The sequence below is a fragment of the Pleurodeles waltl genome, chromosome 5, assembly GCF_031143425.1.
Source record: "Pleurodeles waltl isolate 20211129_DDA chromosome 5, aPleWal1.hap1.20221129, whole genome shotgun sequence".
NCBI classification, from domain to species: Eukaryota; Metazoa; Chordata; class Amphibia; order Caudata; family Salamandridae; genus Pleurodeles; species Pleurodeles waltl.
The window spans coordinates 1,212,505,443-1,212,528,565 of NC_090444.1; the positions used below are offsets into that span (position 1 = coordinate 1,212,505,443).

A 23,123-nucleotide genomic window follows, 5' to 3' on the forward strand; every position below is an offset into this window, starting at 1 on the left:
AGGCTGGACTTAAGCGTCTGGTAGCAAAGCACACTATAATCAAATTAAGGTTGAATGGAATATCCAGATACCAGGGTAAAAGGGTGGTTCTTGAAGGATCTTTTGAATTTGAGATATTCAATTTCCAGTCTTAACTGCAATGCTACAGAGTTCTACATGGACTTTCAACCACTGAGTCACTTGAATCTAATCAGATGGATATTCAGAAGACACCGGTTAGCAGAACAGAGCTTTAAGAGAAATATGTTGTGGAGACCAGAGAACAGACTGTTCTAATAATGCAAGCAGCACATGAAGACAGCAGGGATACAGAAGACCAATGTTAGCATATCTCCTCAAATGGACATATTCCCAGCCATAGAAATTAGTGCCTAAATAAGGTTTAGATCGCAAAGGATTAATTGTACATTATAAAGTTATTGTTGTGTTCTTTGAATACAATCAGAACAGTAGTGATGGCACCTAGTGTGTATGCCAAGCATGTGGGTAGTTTGTGTAGCACATGTGTATTGTGTGTAGCACACTGTGTAGCACATGCATAGTAGCAGTGGAACCAAGTACTGAAGGCAGTGGGATATATTTTGGAGGTCCCTGGTCAGGCATAACACAGGATTGAGGTGAAGACAGGTGAAGTGTCCTGCCTGCATTCCTGTAGATGAAGGGAAGAGTGGAGGATGCGCACAGGGTTAACTTTAGATATTTAACAAGGTCTTTTATTAGTAATGGGTAGGTGAATAGTCATCATGAGCACTGGCATTTGATTGATAAACAGTGTGGGACGGAAATGCAGTTTTTGTGAGGTGAGGACGTTTCTAGGTCACGCCTTTCCTTTAGTCTATACCAAATTGCTACTCTACTTCAGACTGATGGCAACCAGGTGCAGAAACCTCACATGTCATTGTTCATATGTTGTGGATACTCAAGCTTGGAAACCGGTCTAGTGCTGCCTGCTGTGAGAAGCATCACAAAGGTTATGTCTGTAGAGCAGTGTGAGGAGGACACTTATAAAAAGAACCACCCCAAACCGGTTCTGCAGTTTGAGACAATTAATCCACATCACCCTTCTGAAAAATGTGTACACGAGTGGGACCTAAATCACTCCACTTTGTGCCAGTTCCAAGTTCTTCATGACTAGGGAAGCAAGTGCTCTGCTGAATACTCTATGGACTGCTCTGCAACCAGGATTGGCGTGTCTCTGATAGCTGGAGTCCCAGAGTGAGGGGACATCAACTGAAAACTGCACCTTCTACTGGAGAAGATGAGGATCTACCAAAGATGCCAACAAGAGAACCTTCCTGCTGAGAGAGGGAAGGAGTGTGCCCTGAAGGAAAAAAAAGACTGTCCAGGAGAAGAGAGGTCCAGCATGTCTCTGGTGATTAAGAAGTTGCTAGACTCTTACCTTGAGAATAAGACTGTGTAGTTTAGGGTGGCAGCACCACCGAGTGCGGGTGACTGAGTTGGTCCCACTCTGGTTGGAAGCTGTCGGCCTGACTTCTTTGGCTAGCTGGCAGAGCCTCACCCAAACCTAGCAAGGGAAGGAGATTTTTGGCATCCTAAAATCATGACACTCTGACTCCTCAGGGAAGTCGTTGTGAACAGACTATACCCCTTTCTCTCAGTTTTACAATATACACATACCAAGGCGAATGAGGAGATGCAAAGAAAGTTTCAATATATATTTATTGAAGCGTTTGCATCCGATTATTAAAAGCATGAGACGCGATGACTAGGCAGATGAAGCTTAATACAGTGATTATTGTTAACATTAGAGTGATGTCTAAAACCATACAGCATAGTGTTAGCCCTTCTGCATATGGGAAGAGCCCCGACCCCATACCTGAAAGATGGGCAAAGGTCCACCTGTAGTCTGCTGGCAATCCTCCTGCATGGCTGAAGCGTCAGTGCCAGGATCAGAGAAGCTGTCAATTAAATGATGTATATCTCTGGACAGCCATGACTGGAATGCCCTCTATCCTCCTTAGGCCTACATGGAGTTTATATAACAAATATGACAGTGGTCTAAGAGCAAGCCTGACGTGGTAATATGTCTAGAACATAGGGTTGTCCCCATAACTCCTTGAGCGGCAACACTAGTTAAAATATCATATATCGAGCATGACAGCCATGAGCAGGGAACAGAGTGAAAAATGTGTGTGGTGCTGGCAAAATGTGAAACACGAACAATTATGCCTTCTCAGAAAAGGCAGCAATTAAATTATAAAAAACAATGAGCAGGCTGTGCTAAAAAAACATTAAAAGGAATAAAATGAATAAGAAGTGTATATGTGTGAAAGGGCACAAGCTACGTGCCTAAAGCTAAAATAAGAGTGCCCCGCTCAGGTACTAAGGGGAACCCACAACAAAGGGATATGGAAAGACAGCTGATTATCCAAGAGTGAGGGAGGATCAACCTGTGCTGCAGAGGGTCTCCCTAGTCTCTCACCACTGGTTACTGGTGGATGTGCTTAAAGTAGCAACTGCATTTGACCGGGTCAGGGCTACATCTGCTGTGATTGATCATTGTATTGTCCCAATGCTGTGCTTAATTTGTACATGAAGAAGTGCCACTGCCCAAGGCTCTCCTTTGAAACATGCAGATGCTGCATTTAAATGTGTGCTCACAGAATATTGAGGCAGCCTAATCCCAAAGCCATCTCGAGCCTCTTTAATCCATTTACAGCCACTCCCTGCCCTTTCACCTCACTCTTGCAAGCTTTCTGCTTTCTCCGTTTCTGGTGCTTTTTCATTTTTCTTTGCCTCCGCCTTTCCCATATGTCTCTTTTGCTCGCAGTAAATGCCTGATGCAAAAAACGAAATGCCGGCCCTTACAAATATATGGCGGTACCCCACACTGGAAACCACCAGCTCAAATTAAGCACTGTCCCGATCAGGGCTTCAACTGCCAATGGCCTAGTCATGTCTTCAACTTCTTGGATTATCTGATCAGCACCCTCGGGCTACATCTGCCACAATCTCCGCATCAGCCGAAATGGGGCTGCAACTATCTATGTTGCCTTGGGCAGAGCCAGCAACCTAATTGCCATTTGAGGAAACCACAGCAGCCAACACCACACTTGCGCCATGGTTTGCTGCACCAGAGGACTAAGCCAAGCAGCAAGTAAATTGAGATGTGGCCTGTGCCCTGCCTACTTGGCAGCCTTGGACTATCAATGCTCGCTGAGGCTGTTACCTACAAGAGTAAAGAGGGGCCACATGATATACTGAAGAAGTGCAGAAAAGACAATTGTTTATAAGCTACAACACAAAAGGGTAGCGTCAAGAACTGAAAAAAAACATGAATTGAGTGCACTTTTAACTGTGGAGGAAACTTAAGACTGCGCCTCTGCCGGATGTGCGCTTTTACATGACTACTGAGGGGATGACTGCCACAAAAGTATCACAATGCTAAGATTAGCAAGGGGACTCGCAGGGTGTACACCACATGGGAGGAATGTATCCAGAGTCACTGTTCTGTATACTAAGTTGGATTGTGCTGTAATAAGTACTGCTGTGAAATTAAAAGTATGCTCTTTTTATTAAAAGATAAGCACTAGGTTGCACATTGAAGTTATTGTGTATGTTAGTTGTTGTGTCCTGAGTTCAGGCACTCCATACTACCTCACTATCTAACGGAGAAAGCCTGCAAATGACTTCCTTCCCTACCCTGAGATTAAAGTGCAGATGCGGTTGTACTTGGCCCAGTATGCAGAGCCATATTAGGACGGACTCCCAGACACCTGTGGGAAACGTCTCCAGCCCCTACCTTTAGGGCAGAGTAGCCACTGTCTGCCTTGTGGCTCCCCGAATGGCATTCAACATCCCTTAAGTCAGATATAGAGATGGGCACAAATCAAGTTGGCCAATTCATCCTTAGACAAGGATCACCTCATCCGCCAGGTTAATTATGATCTTTACACATAAAATCTGTGGAGACCACATCAGCTGGCTTGAAGTACTCCACAATAAGTATACATGCTGTCAGATCACTGTTTAAATAAATGTAGTCTTTGCCTCCATTGGTATTACGCTTACCTACTGCATCTGGGCCACCAGTCAGAGAAGACAAAGAGAACCTTGAAAAAGGCTGCTCATAATAGATGGCTCCATTAACATTAATGTTACCAGCTCCTGGGAATGCAATGGTTTTGTTCATCTTAAACTAAAAGTAGCCCTTTTTTAATAGCATAATTCAGTATCAGATCAATGCGTATCCACATCCAGTATAAACACAGAACCAAATAAACTATGCTGCCGTGGGTGGCCCTAAAGTTTTCATTAGTCAACTGTTTTGTGATGTAGCAGAGATCCCAAGGAAAGCCTCAACCTTTCCTCCCAGCACTTTCCAGCACTCCAATTTTTTTCTATGGAAATAACAAAAGTGAAAAAACCTGCATCTTGTGGACGTATTTGCATTTTTAGTGGGCTTTCACTCTAAGAACCAGTCCACCTGTGCCAAAATGGATGTTGAGAGTCGCTGATCCAGCAACCAATAAACAGACTCTTCTTGCACTGATAGATCATTACTATTTGTTAGAAGGTACCCATACAAGGTTTATGAACCTGGTGCCAATACTGGTGAAGTCGCACACTGTGATGAAATGGATGAGGAAATCATCACCTCACTTTTGTACTCAAAGGGATTTAGCTTATTAACATGATTAGGAGAGGTCCTATAAACAATGGCAAATCCTCTGCAATGGTCTTATGACATCTGGGAGAACTTCAGTAGGTATTTGGAAGCTAAACAACAAGTTGCATATACATCATCAGATGAGAGGAACTGGAAGTCTGAAAAAGTAAACGATGGTCCTCACATTAGTGAGTTGCAGGTAGTGGAGAGAGAGTGGTTACATATGAACAAGAACAAATATTTATGTAATCTTTTGTGTTCTACTGTAAAATGGTGTTGGGCTTGATGCGAGAGAGGTCTTCCAACATTCCACTAGAGCCATGGCAAATTAAATGGTATTATTGTTCTGAATGTGTATTCTAAATCAATTGATTTTTTAAGTTTCTCATTTACTAAAGGTTAAGGGTAAAAAGCAGCATACTCTTTAAAGTGATGCAGTGAAAATGTATTTAGTTATGGGCTTGAAATCATGGGATGCCAATGAAACAAGGGTTAAGCACGAAGGAAGTAAGAAGTCAACCCATTACCAAAGAGAAATAAATGATATGATACTTCAAATGCATAATTCTCTACAAATTATTTCAGGTCGCCTAAAATTCATCATTTAAACAACTTTGGCATTCTTATGAGACGACTTGCTCAGCAACAGCACTGAATAAATTATTTGATCAATGTTTTTTGAGTTGCAACACAAACCTTTCACTAGAAATTTTACAATGAATGTTTATCAAATGGCAAGAAAAACTTCATTTTTCAACAAACTATTTAAACTTGTTTGAACTCTGCAGGGCTCGAACTCGATGACCCTTGCTATGGCAAGTTTTATTTTATGAGGTCAAGCTATTTTTATATTTCACTGACCCTTCTGGCAGTGGATAAAGAACAGGTGTTCTGTTCACTCAGAAACTGAATTAGCAATTAAGATGCCTTTACATCTTATTCTTGTCCTGTTCAGAGACAGAGGTCAAAATACTTTTCCTTGTGACTGTAGAGTTCCAGGATTTTGTAAGGTGAATTTGTTGGAGGTATGTGAAGTAAAAGGCCTTTTGGTATCAGGTTTTTCCTAACACACATTTCTATAGCTAAGTCAACTTTACAAACATTTCAAAATATATTTCAGTAGCTGTTAAAGCCCATTCTTTGTACTTCTGTGTGATGAAAATATTTTTTTAATAGAATAAAAAAAAGTCAGAACACTTTACTTGGTGATGTGCAAATGATAAATGTTTTCTAAAACCCAATTTTCACAGATTACTTTTAATACACTATATAGTTTTATCAGTAAAGCTGCAAGCTATTGGGAAGGTTTTTGGACATTTCTTGGAAATTCACTGTCTGTGAATGACAGTGCGCAACCACATCATGCTTTAGTAATATATTTATTAAAAGTGAGTGTTTAAACGCAAACTGAGAAACACCCCTGCCCTGATGGCAAAGCTATTAGTAAACAAAGAGGCAGGCCATGCATGGATCGTATGTACCGTACATGTGGGGCTAGATTTATTATACATGGAGCAAACGTTTAGTGTATTTAATCAAACAAAAAAGGATTTTATTTACAGCAGAAATACTGAACTCACATATTTGAAGGTGCACTCATATGTGAGAATGAAGAAAAAGGTGACTGTAAAATACAATATTTGACTAGGATCACACAATTTGAGACCCGTTTCCGGGTCAAGTACATTACAGGTAGGTCGAGTAGCTTATTCAAGCTACTCGAGCTGCAGGTCTAGTAACATCTTAATGATTTTTCAAGGCCTGCTTTGTAAAACAGGGGGTTCCCCACCTGTGGTCCGGGAACCCCTGGGGGTTGCCAAGCCTCCTCAGGGGGTCCGCGACTGCTTAGAAAATTAATATTTACTGATTAATAAAGTGTATATAAATAAAGTGGCTCACTGTACAACTGAAAATGTTTAAACATACTGTAAATCTCAAGGGATTTGAAATTGCTATCCTCAGATTAGTTTGTGGGAGAAGCGCAGGTACATCAAACATAATATAGTATGGACAATGTGTGGCTTCATTTGAATTTAGAAAAGCTCCAACCTTCATATTAAAATGAAAATGTTTATTTTTGATTTGTCTGCAAATTAAATAAAACTGTGTGTATGTGTTTGATGGAGTGCTTGTTTCTGTATTGCTTTGTGGTTCATATCTTCAACAATGTTTAGGCCTGGGTCCCCAGCTTCCAGTAATGACTCAGTGGGAGGTCCTTGGGATCCAATAATGATTCAGTGGGGGTCCCTGGGTTCCCATAATGATAAAGTGGGGTCCACACAAGTCAAAAGGTTGGAAACCACTGATGTAAAAAGAGGTATTTTTAGTTAAAGGATTTAACATCTTAATACTTTTTCTCACCAAAATATACTGATAGAAAACAATCTTACCAAAAAGGGGACTGTTCCCCCCCTCCCCCCACACACAAAAGTGGTTATCCAGAGATTGACTGCACTGTCCACAGAGCAACTATTTAACCCTGAAGGTCTGGCACTGTTTTGTAATTTCCTGATGCCCCCCTAGCAGATGGTCCACAATTCAGTCAAAAAACGTGCTAACATTATTTTATAACTTCGTGACTCATTTAAGTCATCACATTTAGCCCGATCAATGCTCCAACTCTCCGCCTAATTTTATTTCACAAACGATTTGCTTGCCCACCGTTGTTCCACCAGTTAGCTCTTTTCATGGAAGTGACAATTTTAATCTGATCTAGCGCATGAAAGCCCATCACATCTCTTCTCTAAATTCCCATGCTTAGCGAAAAAAACATTCGACATATTAGCTCATGACGAGTTTTTTAAACTTGTTTTTTGAAGTTTCTAATATTATAATCATTTATTTGGTGCTCCTAATAAACATGATTTATCAGTCTGAAACAGTGGAGGAAGATTATTATCTTATTTCCCTTCACCCCAGTCTCAAACTCAGCCTTTTATCTTTTTGAGATTGGTGAAGTAAAGTACTATCTAATTTAATAACCACACTTATTATTAAGATACATGGAGATAACCGAGTTTGTTATACACTATACACTAAGCAAATAGTCATTATTAGTAAACACTTCCCAGAGCACATGAAAAAATAACCATTCAATGTTTAGTAGAAAATAGAGACGTATGTAGCAACGGACTAACTAAAGAGTAGGTGTTCCTACATGTTAGAGCAATGCATTTTGTTTGGTAATTGTTACAGATAATCTTGAAGCCATGTCTCATCATCTGCTTTGGGATTACCTTGTAATGTCTGGAGCCTGCTATCTTCTGGCCAAGAAAGTGATCGCTCCACAATCTTGCGCCTATTCTGCAGTAGATTTTCGATGAGCCCAAACCCTTCTGCACCGAGGAGTTCAAACATCTGAAAAGATGCATATAACAATATACATTGAATACAACGCAATAAACTTTACATTATTTAATGTTGCTGATAATGTTTATATCTAAATCAACACAAATAACACAAATATGGGGGCCGTAACTAATGTTGCTTATGCAACAAGCGTTCATGCTGTGGAACAAGTTTCTCCACAAAAATTAACATTTTCTCTAAGGCAATTGTGATGCAATGGATTAAAGGAACACTTCTAGAAAATCACAGACTTAAGCCCTTTCTATTCCAAAAGAAAATTGTAATTTAATTGGTATAACCTTTAGGAGGTGTGCATTATGCAAACATTAAAATGCTTGATTTAAGCATTAAGATCCAGGAGATTTCATGAATATACTATTTCATTTACTCCTTATTTCTACTCGATAATTCTCATGAAATAGGGACTCATCATATTTTTGGAAATTATTTTTCAGCACAATTTGTAAACAGAAACAAATCCAACACCATCAGAACTGTGTCTCTTTGACAGTCACAATAAAAGACAAAAGTATGAGAAGGAACGTGCTTCATCCAGAAAGGGGTGAGAGGACACCACATGATAACATCATTATGTGAACATAAAGATATTCAATTGAGGTCTCAAGAAGATTAAGGTGCTCAATATTCAGTTGAAAACCTGGGAGCACTCTGTGGAGTTGAGTTTAGCTTCCATTTAATTGAGACCTACAAATACATCATCCAGAACTATTAAAATGTGGAAGGTACAGTAGACCCTCATGGTCCTTCTCACCGGAGAGATTAAACATAGGAAAACAGATGGCGCTCAAATCAATACATAACCATCGTTTGTAAGAACATGTTAATTTGTTGTATGTTTAAGCAATAAGAATTGTTTTTCACCACAAGAATACATCTACTTGTATCCCGGCTGCACTAGAGTGTAGGCTCCACCTTGATATCTACAGCAAGAACATATGTTGGTGCCCAGAAAGAAAGTGTTGCATTTTGCAATTCTCTGCGACTGTTCACAAAATATGCCTCCTTATTTATGATTTCTTCTTCCTGTATTCAATGTATTCAACTGTAACGAGATAGTACTGACTTTGCTAAGTAAAGCTTCTGGCTTCCGAAAATTAAACAGGTGCAGCTGAATTTCTAGCAAAAGTTTCCTTTACATTGATATGCATCACTAAGTTACCAAGATATCACAGTGTGAATAACTTTGTGGCCAAAGAATCCAAAGCCTAACCCATCAACAGTTTAGCAGACTGTCACACTGCAAAACATTTCCTTGTGACTCACAAGGATAAGTGGCAGGGGTGGAACTAGCTTGTGCTATGCAGGTTTATGTGTCTATTAGATATACATTTGTTGTTGGACAAACTGTTGGCCGGTAAGCTATATGTCTATGGAAAAAAAAAAAAAAAAAAATCTGTTTAAAACAAATATATATATATATATATATATATACACAGTATATATATATATATATATATATATATATATATATATATATATATATATATATATATATATATATATATCTCAAGAGTAAGTGTCAGGCAAACGGGCCGTCAACCCTTTCTAGCAATTTGCAGGGAAATTTATCAACTGGCTGTGACTGCTCCAGTCGCAAAGCAATGAAAGGCTTCTGATGACTGCTTCTCATTCAGTCACCGTAAACACAGCGGCAACTGGCCATGGAGGACGTCTTGCAATGCGTAACTGACTCCACCTGATGACACTTTCATAACGTACCATGAGTAGAGAAAGACGTTTGCAGTCCGATCCACGGCTCTAACTCACATTTGCAGCTAGTCAGAAAGAATCACAGATGGAATTCTCCTCCATATGTTCTGCATGACAACTTTGAGGTTGATTATCAATTAGCATCGTTCTTTAATGAATGTTTCAGGTTTGGTACTCACAATTGCTCTTCACACAAAATTAACAGGGATGCTGTCGATGCTTGAATACAAGCTTGTCCTATTTTGGGATAATTTTTTGCAGAAATTCGTTTTTGCAAGTAAAACATGATACAAGTTTTATATTAGCCAGTTTTTCAATATTTTGAGCGATCAAACAGAAAATATTGTTATATCATAAATGAGACAGGATTTTGGGAAATCCTTATAATCAAACTCTTTGTGGCCTGCTGTATTCTTTCATCACAGTGCAAAGAATTGGCTTGGTTGTATCTCGGACGCTGTGTTGACACAGCACTGCAATATTACCTGGGCAATTATAAGGTTGGCCTTCAACATCTCTACTAAATATGTAAGCATGGCACTACAGTGAAACACACCCACACCCACTTATTTATATCCTTTTCACAGTTCAAGGGAGAGGGGAACTTTTACAAAATATTAAAGGACAAAAGAAGGTGTAACCCAACATTGTGCCATACAGTCTAGGCCTGGGAGTTCAGGGGCACTGGCAAGAAGTACAGCTTTGGCACCAGTGTCAAGCACAAAATACTGAATGCCTAACATTATCAGGAGTTCATTGCTGCCAAGCATTATGGAGAAGACAGTTCAAGAGAGTCTAAATCTGCTACTGCTTCCTCAGTGCCACAACAACTCCTTATGACTAGAGATAGTATGCCACAGAACATACTACAGGCTGCAATGAATGGCACTGATGTCCTATTTCCTGTTATGGGCATGTACAGTAATGTTAGCAGCACTTTTCTGTCATTGAGTGAACAGAGGACCACAGCAAATCTAAACTTACTTTTCACTAGTCAGGCCACATGCTACAAGTAATTATTTTTTGGTTTTGGATCCAATTTCAGAGGTTCTGTCTATTTCCTAATTTGTGTTCTTCACCAAAAATAAGACAGACTATTAAAATGTTTTTTAAAGTTCATAAAACCATTAAGAAGTTCCAAGTTATTTTTAACAAGGCCTTTACTGGTTTAAAAATACAGAAAAAGAATGCTTTTTGTCATGTCTATCATCAGGTGTGAATCTTCTAAGTTTCGTTGCAATGCATCACAATAAACCTGTAAAAGAAATATGGAATATATACTAGGAAATGGCACATTTTTTCTGTCAGCAACCCCAGCCAAGTACAGATGGGATGGGATGGGAGGGAGCAGGGCCTGGTCTGTATTCAGAGCCTTAGCTCAGCCTTCCCAGATATGAAGAGCTTATTATCGAAATGATATAATGGGCTAGCCACAACAATGACAACAATGTTGGGGGAACCGTTACAATGCTCTGGGACATTGTCTCTGAGCCTAAATTTGAAAGAAAAAGGCATATAAGGGGGAAAACTCTGATACCACAAGCACATATGTGTTGGGGGGGGGGGCACTCATGGGGACTTTAGTTCCTGTCTCATTCCTCCACCTAAATATAATGTTACTTCAACATTTGTTTCTTTCATTGAATAACAAATATTTGTTTGGGGAGGGTTCTTAATACCTTGCTGCTGTTCAACAAATCTGCATTAAAGTATTCAATAAAGTGCATCTAAAATGGGTTGCACCTAAGTTTCATGCAGACCCATTAGTCAAAAGCCAACAAAACTGAGGTGGGGTACTCAAACTGGCATTCCCCATTTTACTTCCAATGGGATTCTCTTCTCCTTCACAGAGAAATAAACAGATAAACGGTATTACGTCAGTCCTGGCATGTAAACTGAATGTTACTCACAGAACTGCCTCTGGTTAGTTTGGTGTAAAAGTCGTTTTTAAGAAACTAATGTTTAAACAGTGTTTCACTCAGGGTATGAAGAAGTTACATTTTTTCGCTGGACAGATAATTCAGGGTTCCTATGCTCCCATACAACAAAAACAAAACATTCTAACCTTATTGGATTAACAAGCTTTTTCTTTCGACACCCATTTTGATTCTGTAAAATCCAAAGCCATGTTCCTGGAATTGAAGCTCTCTGATTACCTGGCTGCACAAAGAAACATATATTGCTGCTGCCCTTACAGGATTGGCACTTCAGTCCCAGAGCCCTTAAAAATAGCCTGAAATTACTCCGAAGTGGATAAGGATAGTATAATTTGATCCTCTAGCTCAAGTGAACTGATTAATAGTGCAGTAATTAGTTTATCATTAGTTATAAAAGTAGTTTAGGTGAGACACTTAGTAAATAACAACATACTTAAAAGTAATTATGATAAGATCAAATTAGAAGAGCATTAGTACCATTAAATGATGTCATTGGCGAAGTCAGTTAACTTGTTGTGAGTAATGTAATACGTGAGGTCATAAGCAGCATATGCCGGGCACAAGTTATTGTTAGTTTACTGGAACATAGCATGTCAATTTCAGTGTTTTTTAGGTTTTGTTTTTTAACCATAGCTGCACTTTAACAGTTTTTTTTCCTGAAAACAAATATATACTTCTATAGCTACATACATATATATTATCTCTCTATCTATCTCTCTATCTATCTATCTATATATATATATATATATATATATATATATGTATGTATATATATATATATATATATATATATATATATATATATATATATATATATATATATATATATAGGGTCTCAGATTGTGTTTTGTCCCCAATTCATTTTCACAGACTTTTTGTATTGTTTATTTTTTTTTGTATTTAAAAACTATTTTACCTGACATTTGCAAGGATTATACATTATGATGCGCAGGTGATCCTTTTGGGTACTACAAGTAAAGAGGTTAAAAAAAAATAAGTTATAAGGCTTTTTAACTTAGTGATACCTGTTGTCGCAAAATGTCACAGTATTTCGAGGAAGTACCGCAGTACATAGCAATCATAAGTCATTAGGTGGTGGGCCAACAACTGTCTTTACAAAAGTTAAAGGCAACAATGATATTTTTAGGTACAGTTTGGCTGTGTTCTGCGATAAGCCTGCAGATATAGGTAAGTATTAAATGTGATGTTTTTCCCTACCTATTACCACTTCCCCTACCTATTACCACTTTACTGTACCAACTTTACTAAAGTTGGGACGGTCATGCGGCGTGCTGACTGGGCAGAGGACCACACTTACCTCATTGACATCTACACAATGGGCTCCCCAGTCGAGGAGCTGCACCTGGGGCCTGGTGAGAGTGAGCAGTGGTGTGGTGCTGGAACTGTCGCCAGCGTGATAAGACTTGTTTGTGGGGGAATATGGGGGGCGGACAGCTGCTGCCGCCCTGTGAGAGGAAGAAACAGGCTCCGCTGACCATCACTTGACACCTGGCGACTCAGGGTGGGCTAAGACCTAGTGCTTATTTCCGAGTTACCTTACTTTAAAATGCTGCTTAACTCGGTATCAGGCAATGCTTAGCTGACAACAAGGCTGACTGGGGGAGTATGCACGGCACAAGCGAGGGGCAGTCGACGCCACAGTAGTGGAGTATGGGAAATTGATTGCCTAACCCTGCATGGATACGGCAGTGAGAAGCTGCTACCAGATAATCTGTGACATCCAAGATAGACAATCAGAAACACACAGACGCCTATGCTCCGCTGTAAGTGGGGGCATTGCTTGCAGCCTCTGAAGATAATACAATATGACAATCGCGACCAGTACAGAAAGGGATGTTGCACTAATGGTGTCGTGCCCCAGTGGAGAGGGAGCTACTGTCTACCTCTGAGCGATGTAATTGAGGGTGGACCCCCTTCTCCAGAGTGGTAGGCCCAGTCAACTAGAACAGGTGTTGGGAGGCTAACATTATCAGCTACTGTTCATCTCTATGTCACGCAAGATGCCACCGCCCAACAGAGTCTCAAGCTACTTTTCGCCTGTCAAGCCTAGACAGGGAAGTAACAATGCAATCTCTGGCGGAGAACATGACGCTGACGAAAGAGTATCTCCTAGCTTCTCTACGCGATTTTAAAAATGAACTGAGAGAAGAACTTAAGGTAGACATTAAAGCCACCTTTGAGTCCTTCAAATCAGAAGTCAACTCAAGTCTGACCTCCCTCCAGTCTGATGTGGATTCAGTGGGAGCCCGAACTGTCGATCTGAAGACAAAGGTACAAGAAATAGAAACCCAACTGGCTCCTCTGCACAGCAATCTCATTCAGCTACAAGCTTAACTTCAACTTACACTTCTCAAGTGTGAGGGCCTGGAAAACCAATCTTGCAGAGAAAATATTCAGGTGAGAGGGTTGAAAGGCAGTGAAGGCTTAGATCTTGAGGTGTTCATAACTGGTCTCTTCTCTAACATATTGGGAGACTATCAGCCCGAAGTTCGACTGGAACGTGTACATAAAATAGGTGTCAGAACCAACGGAGAAGGGAAGAAACCCAGGGACGTCCTAGCAAAAGTGAGTTTGTTCAAAGTGAAAGTTGATCCTCTAGAAGGCAAGGAAACAAGATATCATCGCCTTCCACCGTGCAGAATATTCTCTATATAAAGACATAGCCCCGGCGACATTAACTTGCAGAATACAATTTCGGCCAATCACAGATGCCTTGAGAGGCAGAAGTGTTAGGTACAGATAGACGTACTCCTTTGGCATAGCTTTGGAACTTAATAACAAACAGCACCACTTCATGGATCTCGAGGAAGCATCTCTACTATTGGGAATAGAGAATAGGAGACCCACTGTAACCACGGAGAACTCTGATGCTTCGCAGATGAGGTTGTCAAGTGCCCACCTCAAATGCCTGGCAATGGCATAAAAAGGGGGAAGAAGACTTCAAGAATAGAAGAGATAAAGATAACGCAATAGTCATGAAGGATGAGAAAGTGGAACCTTTTTTTCTTGTGGCTCTGCAATTATGACAATGAGCATTTTGAATTATCCTCTGCTTGAACAGGGGATTAGTACGGTGTTCACTGGTAGTAGCCAGTGGTTGAGTGGCGGGCCGTGCCTGCTGTTGCTTTTCTCAGCTTTCCTCTATCCCACAACTTTGCAAGCACTGTTTCCACTTAGAACTGATGACACTTTAAGTAAGCTAACATGAATCTCTCTGCGGAGTACCAGGGTGAATATGTGTCCACTGCCCACGATGGTACCCTTACGGTGGTACAGCCTGCAACTGCAGCATATATGTTTAACAATAGTTAATGTTCTGGTGTTATAGTGTTTGTATTTTTTTTATTGTTATGTAGATCTGAGCATGGATGAAGTAATGAGATATCTGGGGAGGGATTAGAGAATGAGATGGGGAGGGGGAATAGCAACCGGCATGTATACCCTTGACAACCCCGTACTGTCTGAAGAGGGATGTTGACAACAGCAGGTACTATCTTGGTCACAGGATGTGCAATGTTTTGACATGGAATGTCAAGGGTTTTAACTCCCCTAACAAGAGGGCAGAACTATGGACCATCATTTTCACATAATAGCCCTACAGAAAACCCACCTAAAGAGAGGGCAAGGTGATCAGTTGCGCTACAAACAATATACACATACCCACACTGCCTCAGCTGCAACAAAACACAACAGAGTGGTGATGTTGTTCCATATCTTTACCCATTTTCAACTGCACGGCACAAAAGAGGACGAGGAGGGAAGATACTGATTAATCAAAGGTTACATTAGAGGGAACCTATGCACAGTACCTGCAAGATATGCCCCTAATAGTGGCCCTCTCTCAATTTCTCCATTCATTTTTGTCCGTGCTGGAGGGCTATGCAGAAGGGGATATTCTCCTTCTAGGTGATTTTAATCTAATATGGGATAACACCCACGACACAATCCACCCCCATATAGCATAGACAGGTATTTTCACGAGATCCGTCAAATCGGCCCTTAACCGGTTTCATGTATGGAGAACTCATAACCCTAAGGTAAAAGATTACACTTTCTTCTCACATTCCCATAGTTCCTACTCCAGAATCAATTATGTCTTCCTGGGCCAACCTCTGCGACGCATGGTTAGGACAGCAACCATTCATCCCATCATCATCTCTTACCAAGCTCCTTTGGAGGTGCCATTTGAGTGTCCCACAACACATCCCAGATTTCACAGATAGTATTTGTCCCCCCTCTCTCCCCCCTCTATGTCCTCTGCCTCCCCCCTCAACACAATAAGCCCAAGGATACCTTGTACTTCACTACCAATAGCACAGAAATCTCCCTATTGCGCCTTAGCAAAACATCCTCCGAAAAAGGGAACAGAATAGGCCTAGTGCTAGCACGACAATTACGCACCAAACAGACGAAAGACTATGTATCCCAGATTCAAGATGATTCCGGTGTCATATTATTCAGAGGCAGAGAAGGCTCTAACATTTCGGGACTTTTACAAACGATTATACACCTAGGAACCCTCAGAGGGGAACGGGCAAAATACTTACAGGTGGAACTGCTGCACGTCTCCCCAGAGACCAACAAAAGTCTACCTCTTACATTACAAAAGAAGAGATACAGGCAGCCATTGACTCACTCCCATTGCACAAATCTCCCTGTCCCGATTACCTCAATGCACATTTCTACAAAAGCTTCAGTTCAGACCTGACCCTCCATCTCACCGAACTCTTTAATCAGGTGAAGCACATAATGTCTCTCCCACTATGGAAGAAGCCCTGTTAACGCTCATTTCTAAACCAGGGAAGAATCCTTAATCTTGTGCTTCCTACTGGCCTATTGCCCTTTTGAACCTAGACGCGAAATTATATTCACAAATTCTGGCTAAACGATCAGAAGAAGTAATGTCTGAACTGATTCACCGTGACCAATCGGGATTCATCAAAAGTCACCAGACACATGATAATCTAAGACAAGTGGTCCACCTGATGGAGAAAGTGTACAGCAAGAAGGTCCCTGCCATACCACTAGTGCTTGACGCTGAAAAGGCCTTTGACCAAGTGGAGTGGTCCTTTTTGACGGCAAACCTACGACGGTTTGGGTTTAGGGACCAATTCATACCATGATCATGAGCAATTACACCTACCCTCGTTCGCGGGTATTACTCAATGGGGTGGCTTCTGACTTTTTTGATCTGATGAGGGGAATGAGGCAGGGCTGTCCCATTTCCCCAATAATTTTTGCTCTCAGTATAGAACTCCTAGCAGACAGAATCAGAGCTAACTCAGGGATTCAAGGCATCCAATTCGGTTTTGATGAACATAAGATTTCATTGTTTGCAGTTGATATCTTACTATTTGTTACCTCCCCCAAACAGCTCTCCAACCTCTCCAGGCAGAACTCTCCATGAGTTGGTTTCGGGGTTCCAGGTCAACCTTGGGAAGTCCTATATGCTCAACCTGATGGTCCCCTCCATCTGAGATGGAAGACATGGCTTCTGTGACACGTTTCCAGTGGGACAAAAAATTAATTACCTATTTAGGCATACATATTACACCTAGAGTATGTGATTTATATAAAGCAAATTTCCCCCCACTTCTTGGACATCTGCGATGGGTCTTCAAGCAGTGGGCTCCCCTACATCTCACATGGGTGGGACGCATAAATGCCATAAAGATGACTGTTTTCCCCCATTTATTGTACCTGTTCCAGGGTCTCCCAATCGACATACATAAAGAATTATTTTCTGAAGCACGCTCCTTGATTACACAGTTCATATGGCAGGGGAGCAGGGCCCAGTTGACCTATAAGATACTCTCACAACTGAAGACATCTGGAGGCCTGGGCTTTCTAGACCTTCAGACGTACTATAGAGAAACACAACTTTGAATAATTGCTGAATGGTCCACGAAGACTTCGGAAAGATTATGGCTCCACCGGGACCATGCAGTGACAGGCAGGATGATCTGGGACATCTTCTGGAAGACTAGCAAAGGCCAACCAAGAAACACCTACCTTAGCACCCCCACAGCAACCACTCAAGGTTTGGGATGTAGTAACAAAAACCTATGAGGTGACGACTTTCCCTTCCCCCATGTACCCCTATTCACTATAATGCAGCCTTTCCCCTGTGCAGTTTCAGGGACCTTTCCACAGGTGGAGGGAAGGAGGTCGCCTGACTATCTTGGATATGTTCCATGGGAATTATATTTTTACATTTGAGAATTGCTGCCGGAACTTTCAATTACCTTCCTCAGAACATTTTCATTAAACCCAATTGAAGAACTGGTTGTTCACCCACAAATGCACACTGCGGCAACGAGAGAGCTACTCCCGATCAAGCAGTTTGTACGACAAGGGGGACTGGCAAGGGGAAGTATTTCTACATTCTATACTCCTCCCCACACCATGCAACATTTTGGCAAGGGGTACATGGGGTTGCGGTGGAGAAGAGACAGTGGGACGCACTCTACAGAAATATTACCGAATATTATCAGTCCATGGGCCTAAGAGAGACACACTATAAACTTCTCTATGACTGGTACTTATACCCAGAAAACTCAAGAGGATCTTTCTGAATACATCGGATAGATGCTGGAGGGGCTGTGGGTTAGTGGATGAATTCAACACATTTAGTGGGACTGCCCATCTATTCATCCATACTGGGAGGAAATACTATCACAACTCAAAGATATCTTGGGCTACCCAATTCCTAACACTTTAGAGCACGAACTGCTAGGTTTCTGCTCACTGGCTCTGCGCGGCCAAACACTAAGATCACCCCATCGTGTGGCTAGGCCTCGGGGCTGCCAAGATAACCTTGGTGTCGTTCTGGAAGAAGCCAGAGGCACCCTCTATATCATTGTAGCACTCTTGAATTTGGCAGTTCCTCTCCAAGGAACGACTGGCTAACATTTTGGCAGACACAAGGAAACGTTTTGAATAGACTTGGGGTCCCTTAATACAGTTCCTCTCTAAGGGCCTTCCCTTCTCTTTTTCATGACCCAGCCTTCCCTGGGATGCCCCTATGGCAGTACCCACTTACAACATGGGTTTTGTGCATGCAAATCGTTCATGCTAATGTTTGTTAATGTGTTTTTTTTAAATTATGTTCTGTACAACTACCTCTGTACTGTGCTGTTTCATAACATAAATGTGGTACTTGCTTTAGAGCTATGTAATGCAGAATGGACACAGGGAGTTTTTGTCCCCACTACGTATTGTTTCATCGTGAAAGCCGATTTGTTAGATATTATGAACCTATCTGTAAGCATGTATTTAGAGCAGAAGGGGTTTAAGCTATTAATGTGTTGACACTATTTGTGGCACTAAAAAAACTTTAATAAAGAAAGTTTAACAAAACAAATGTATAGAGTACCGAGGTACTGCCTCAGAAGAACAGCGTTACCAAAAAAAAGTTTTTAAATACACTCCATTACACTATAATTTATAAGTATAGAGTGCTAAAGTGTATTTTCTATTGGTAACATTTAAATATGCACAAAAAAGTCTACTATGTAAAGCAATAATACATTCTAATTACCAAGCTACTTAAAACAAAAAAGTGCAGTTCTCCCTAGAGTATTATAAAAATATATAAAAAAAAATTGTACATACATTTCTCTAATCAGTAGTGAACAACAATAAAACCTACCGCAAACCTGTAACTAAGACCCTACCTCACAACGCAGCAAAACACACACTACAGAACACAGCAAAACTGTGATAAAAACTACATGGCTGCCTTTTACCTTTGGTAAACACAACCATCAGACAATCACATACTGACTCTTATCTGCATGTACTGCAGTATACCGCAAACTTACTAGTTGTATATTTTGCCACAGTAACACTATCTACACTAGACACATGTACTACCAAAAATAACCACTTACACCTCATAATGTATGTTCCTACCACATTACATTTACATTTGTTCACAAGCCTTCAGTCTACGTAAGTTTCAATTAACACACTTCACTCTACACAACTCCACTCTATGCTATTACACTGTACGCCACTCCACTGTACATCACTCCACTATACACCACTACAAGCTACGCTAATTCACTGTAAGCCACTGCATTCTACTCCATAACATTCAACTCTAACCTATCATACTCTATGCCATTCCATTTTATGTCTAGTCTATGCCACTTCACTGTACGCCCACACACTATATGCCACGAAGCTCAAGATTATTCCATTTTACACCACTTCACTGTACTCTATTCTACTATATGCCACTCCATTTTATATCCTACACTTTACGCTATTACACTTTACAGCACAGTATGTGAATACACTGTGCGTCACTATAGTGTAACCCACTACGCTCTACACCACTCCACTCTACAGTATTCCACTCTACAACACTCCATGTGATGCCAATTCCATTGTATGCCACTACACTGTACCTCACTCCACTCTACGCCACTCAACTGTGCGTTACTTCACTGTACTTCATGCTATTCAACTGTTATTCCACTCTACCCCACTCCAGTGTATGATATTATGTTGAATGCTACTCCAAGCTATTCAACTTTAAACTTTACCTCACGCCACTCTACACCAGTCTGCGCTACACCAATCCACTCAACATTATTCCACTGTACATTAGTCCACTCTACCACGCAACTGCACTGTACACCACTCCACGCTAGTGCACTGTATACCGCTCCACTATGCCACTTCACTGTACACCACTACACTGTACACAAATCCACTCTACACTTTAACCATTCAACTCCACTGCTCGACACTCTACTCTACACTATCCCACTCCACTATACATTATTCTTTTTTATGCCACTCCGCTCTAAACCCCTCCATTATACACTATTCCACTCTATGCTACTAAATGTATGCTACTCTATGTTACTGCACTATATGCCGCTCCACTCTACGCTATATTAATCTACGTCACTCCACTGTATGCCACTCCATTGAAAGCTATTTGAATATACTGTATGCTATTCCAATGTATGCCACTGCACTCTCCACTACTACAATGTATGCAACTCCACTCTACGCCACTCCACTGTGTATTGTTCCACTCTACCCCACTCCCCTGTGTGCCACTGCAGGCTACAGCACTTCAGTGAACGCAACTCCACTGTATGTTCTTCCACTCTACCGCACTCCACTGTATGCCACTGCAGTCTAGGCCACTCCACTGTATGCTACTCCATTGTACGTCATTCCACTCAGCGCCACTGCACTGATCGCCAGTCCATTCTATTCTGTTCCAGTGTATGCCACTCCACGAGACCTTATTCCAAACTAAGCCACTCCACTCCTTTCTGTGCTATTCCACTGGACAACACTCCACTCTACACCACTGCATTGTACACCACTCCAATGTATACAACTGCACTATACGCTATCCACTCTATGCCACTACATGCTATTCCACTATGTAACAGTTCACTGTATGCTTTTCCATAGTATGCCACTCAACTGTACACTCTGCACCAATGCAGTGTACACCACTGTACTCCACCCTACTACAATGTACTGTATTCCACTGTATGCAATTTCACTGTACGACACTCCTCTGTATGATATTCCACTCTAAACCACTCCACTGTACGCCACTGCAGTTAATGCCATTCCACTGTAGGTTACCCCACTGTACACTACTAAATTCTATGCTATTTAATTGGGTGCAGCTCTAGTGTATGGCACTCCAATGTATACTATTATTCTCTATTTCATTGTATTGTACACTACTCCAGTCTACAGCACTACACTGTAGGCCTCTGCACGCTATGCTACTCAATTATAAGCTATTCCACTCTACAACACTCCACTGTATGGTATGCCACTTCACTATACGACACTCCACTCCACGCCATTCCTCTGTATGCCACTACACTGTACCTTACTCCACTCAACACCACTCCAGTGTATGCCACTCCTCTCTACACCACTCTATTGCAAGATATTCCAGACTTTACACCACACTATGTTATGTCAATCCTCTATACTCGACCCTATTCCACTGCACAAGATCTTACCTCTCTACACCCCTATACAACAACCCACTGTACGTAGCTCAACTGTAAAACACACTACTGTACTCTATGCAACTCCACTCTACAACATTCTACTAAACTGGATAAAAAGCTCTGACACTTTACTCCACTCTATACCCCTACACTCCACTATACTATAAAGTATGTCACGGTACAACACTCTCTTCCACTCTATGCAGCACTATGATACTCTAATTATACGCAACTCTTTGCATGCCACTGCACCCCACTTTAATCCCCTATACTCTATGACATTGTACTCCACTGTACTTCTCTATTCCATTCTACCCTAACACTGTATTTCAATCCAATCTAGCACGCTCTACAACACTGTACTGTATGCCACTCCACTGTGGAAAACTGTGCTACACTATATGCAACTCTACTCTCCTTTACTGTACAACACATTTTCTAATACTGTATGACATGCCACTGTACAATACCGTACAAGATGGTACTCCAATTTATAACACTTTGGGCCTGATTCTAACTTTGGAGGACGGTGTTAAACCGTCCCAAAAGTGGCGGATATACCACCTACCGTATTACGAGTCCATTATATCCTATGGAACTCGTAATACGGTAGGTGGTATATCCGCCACTTTTGGGACGGTTTAACACCGTCCTCCAAAGTTAGAATCAGGCCCTTTATTCAACTATATGCTAAGCCACTCCACAGCCCTATATGGTACATGCCACTCCACTTTGACACTTTATCCTACCCCAGCCTAATGTTCTCCACTCCACTATACTCCACTCTACTACGCTTTACCCCACTCTATGCCACTGTGTAATACTCCAATCTATGTCACTCCACTGTCCAACACTACTCCACTGTATGAAACTCCACTCTGCAGCACTCTACTTCACTCTATGCCCATCCAGTGTACACCAGAGTATTCACAGAATGGCGCTTGACGAGATATCACTCCACTCATCTCTAGGACATGCTACTCCACAATATATTGTGCCACTCCATGGCATGACACTCTCCTCCAGTATACTCTACAACACTACTCTTGATGATTCACTATGTACAACACTCTACTCCACACTACTTGACCCTACTCCACTCTGTGACAGTCTACAACACCCTGCTCTACTGAACAACTCCACTCCACAATACTCCACTATATGATACCACGCCACTCCACTACATGAGACTTTACTCCATCATACGCTCCACCATACTGCACTCCATTCCACTGTACAATGCTCCCCTCTACCACACTACACTTTATGACACACTCCTCCATTCTACTGTACAACATACCAATTCACGGGACACTAACAAATGACACTCAACACCACAATTTTAAGGACATTTTTATTGAAAAATAAAAACCATTGAAATTCAATGAAAAAAAACAAAGGTTAGGGATAAGTTACAGTTAGGAAAACTTTATTATTTCCATACAAACC

The 23,123-nt window shown here is 41.2% G+C and overlaps 1 protein-coding gene across 1 annotated transcript in view; it reads right to left on the reverse strand.

Moving 5' to 3' along the window:
- Nucleotides 1–23,123, reverse strand: part of ASCC3 (activating signal cointegrator 1 complex subunit 3) — a 1,806,704-nt gene that overhangs the window by 1,493,830 nt on the left and 289,751 nt on the right. Inside the window, exon 5 of the mRNA XM_069235471.1 lies at nucleotides 7,867–7,987. Within this exon, the coding sequence (XP_069091572.1) occupies nucleotides 7,867–7,987 (121 nt within the window). The remainder of the gene's footprint in view (nucleotides 1–7,866; nucleotides 7,988–23,123) is intronic.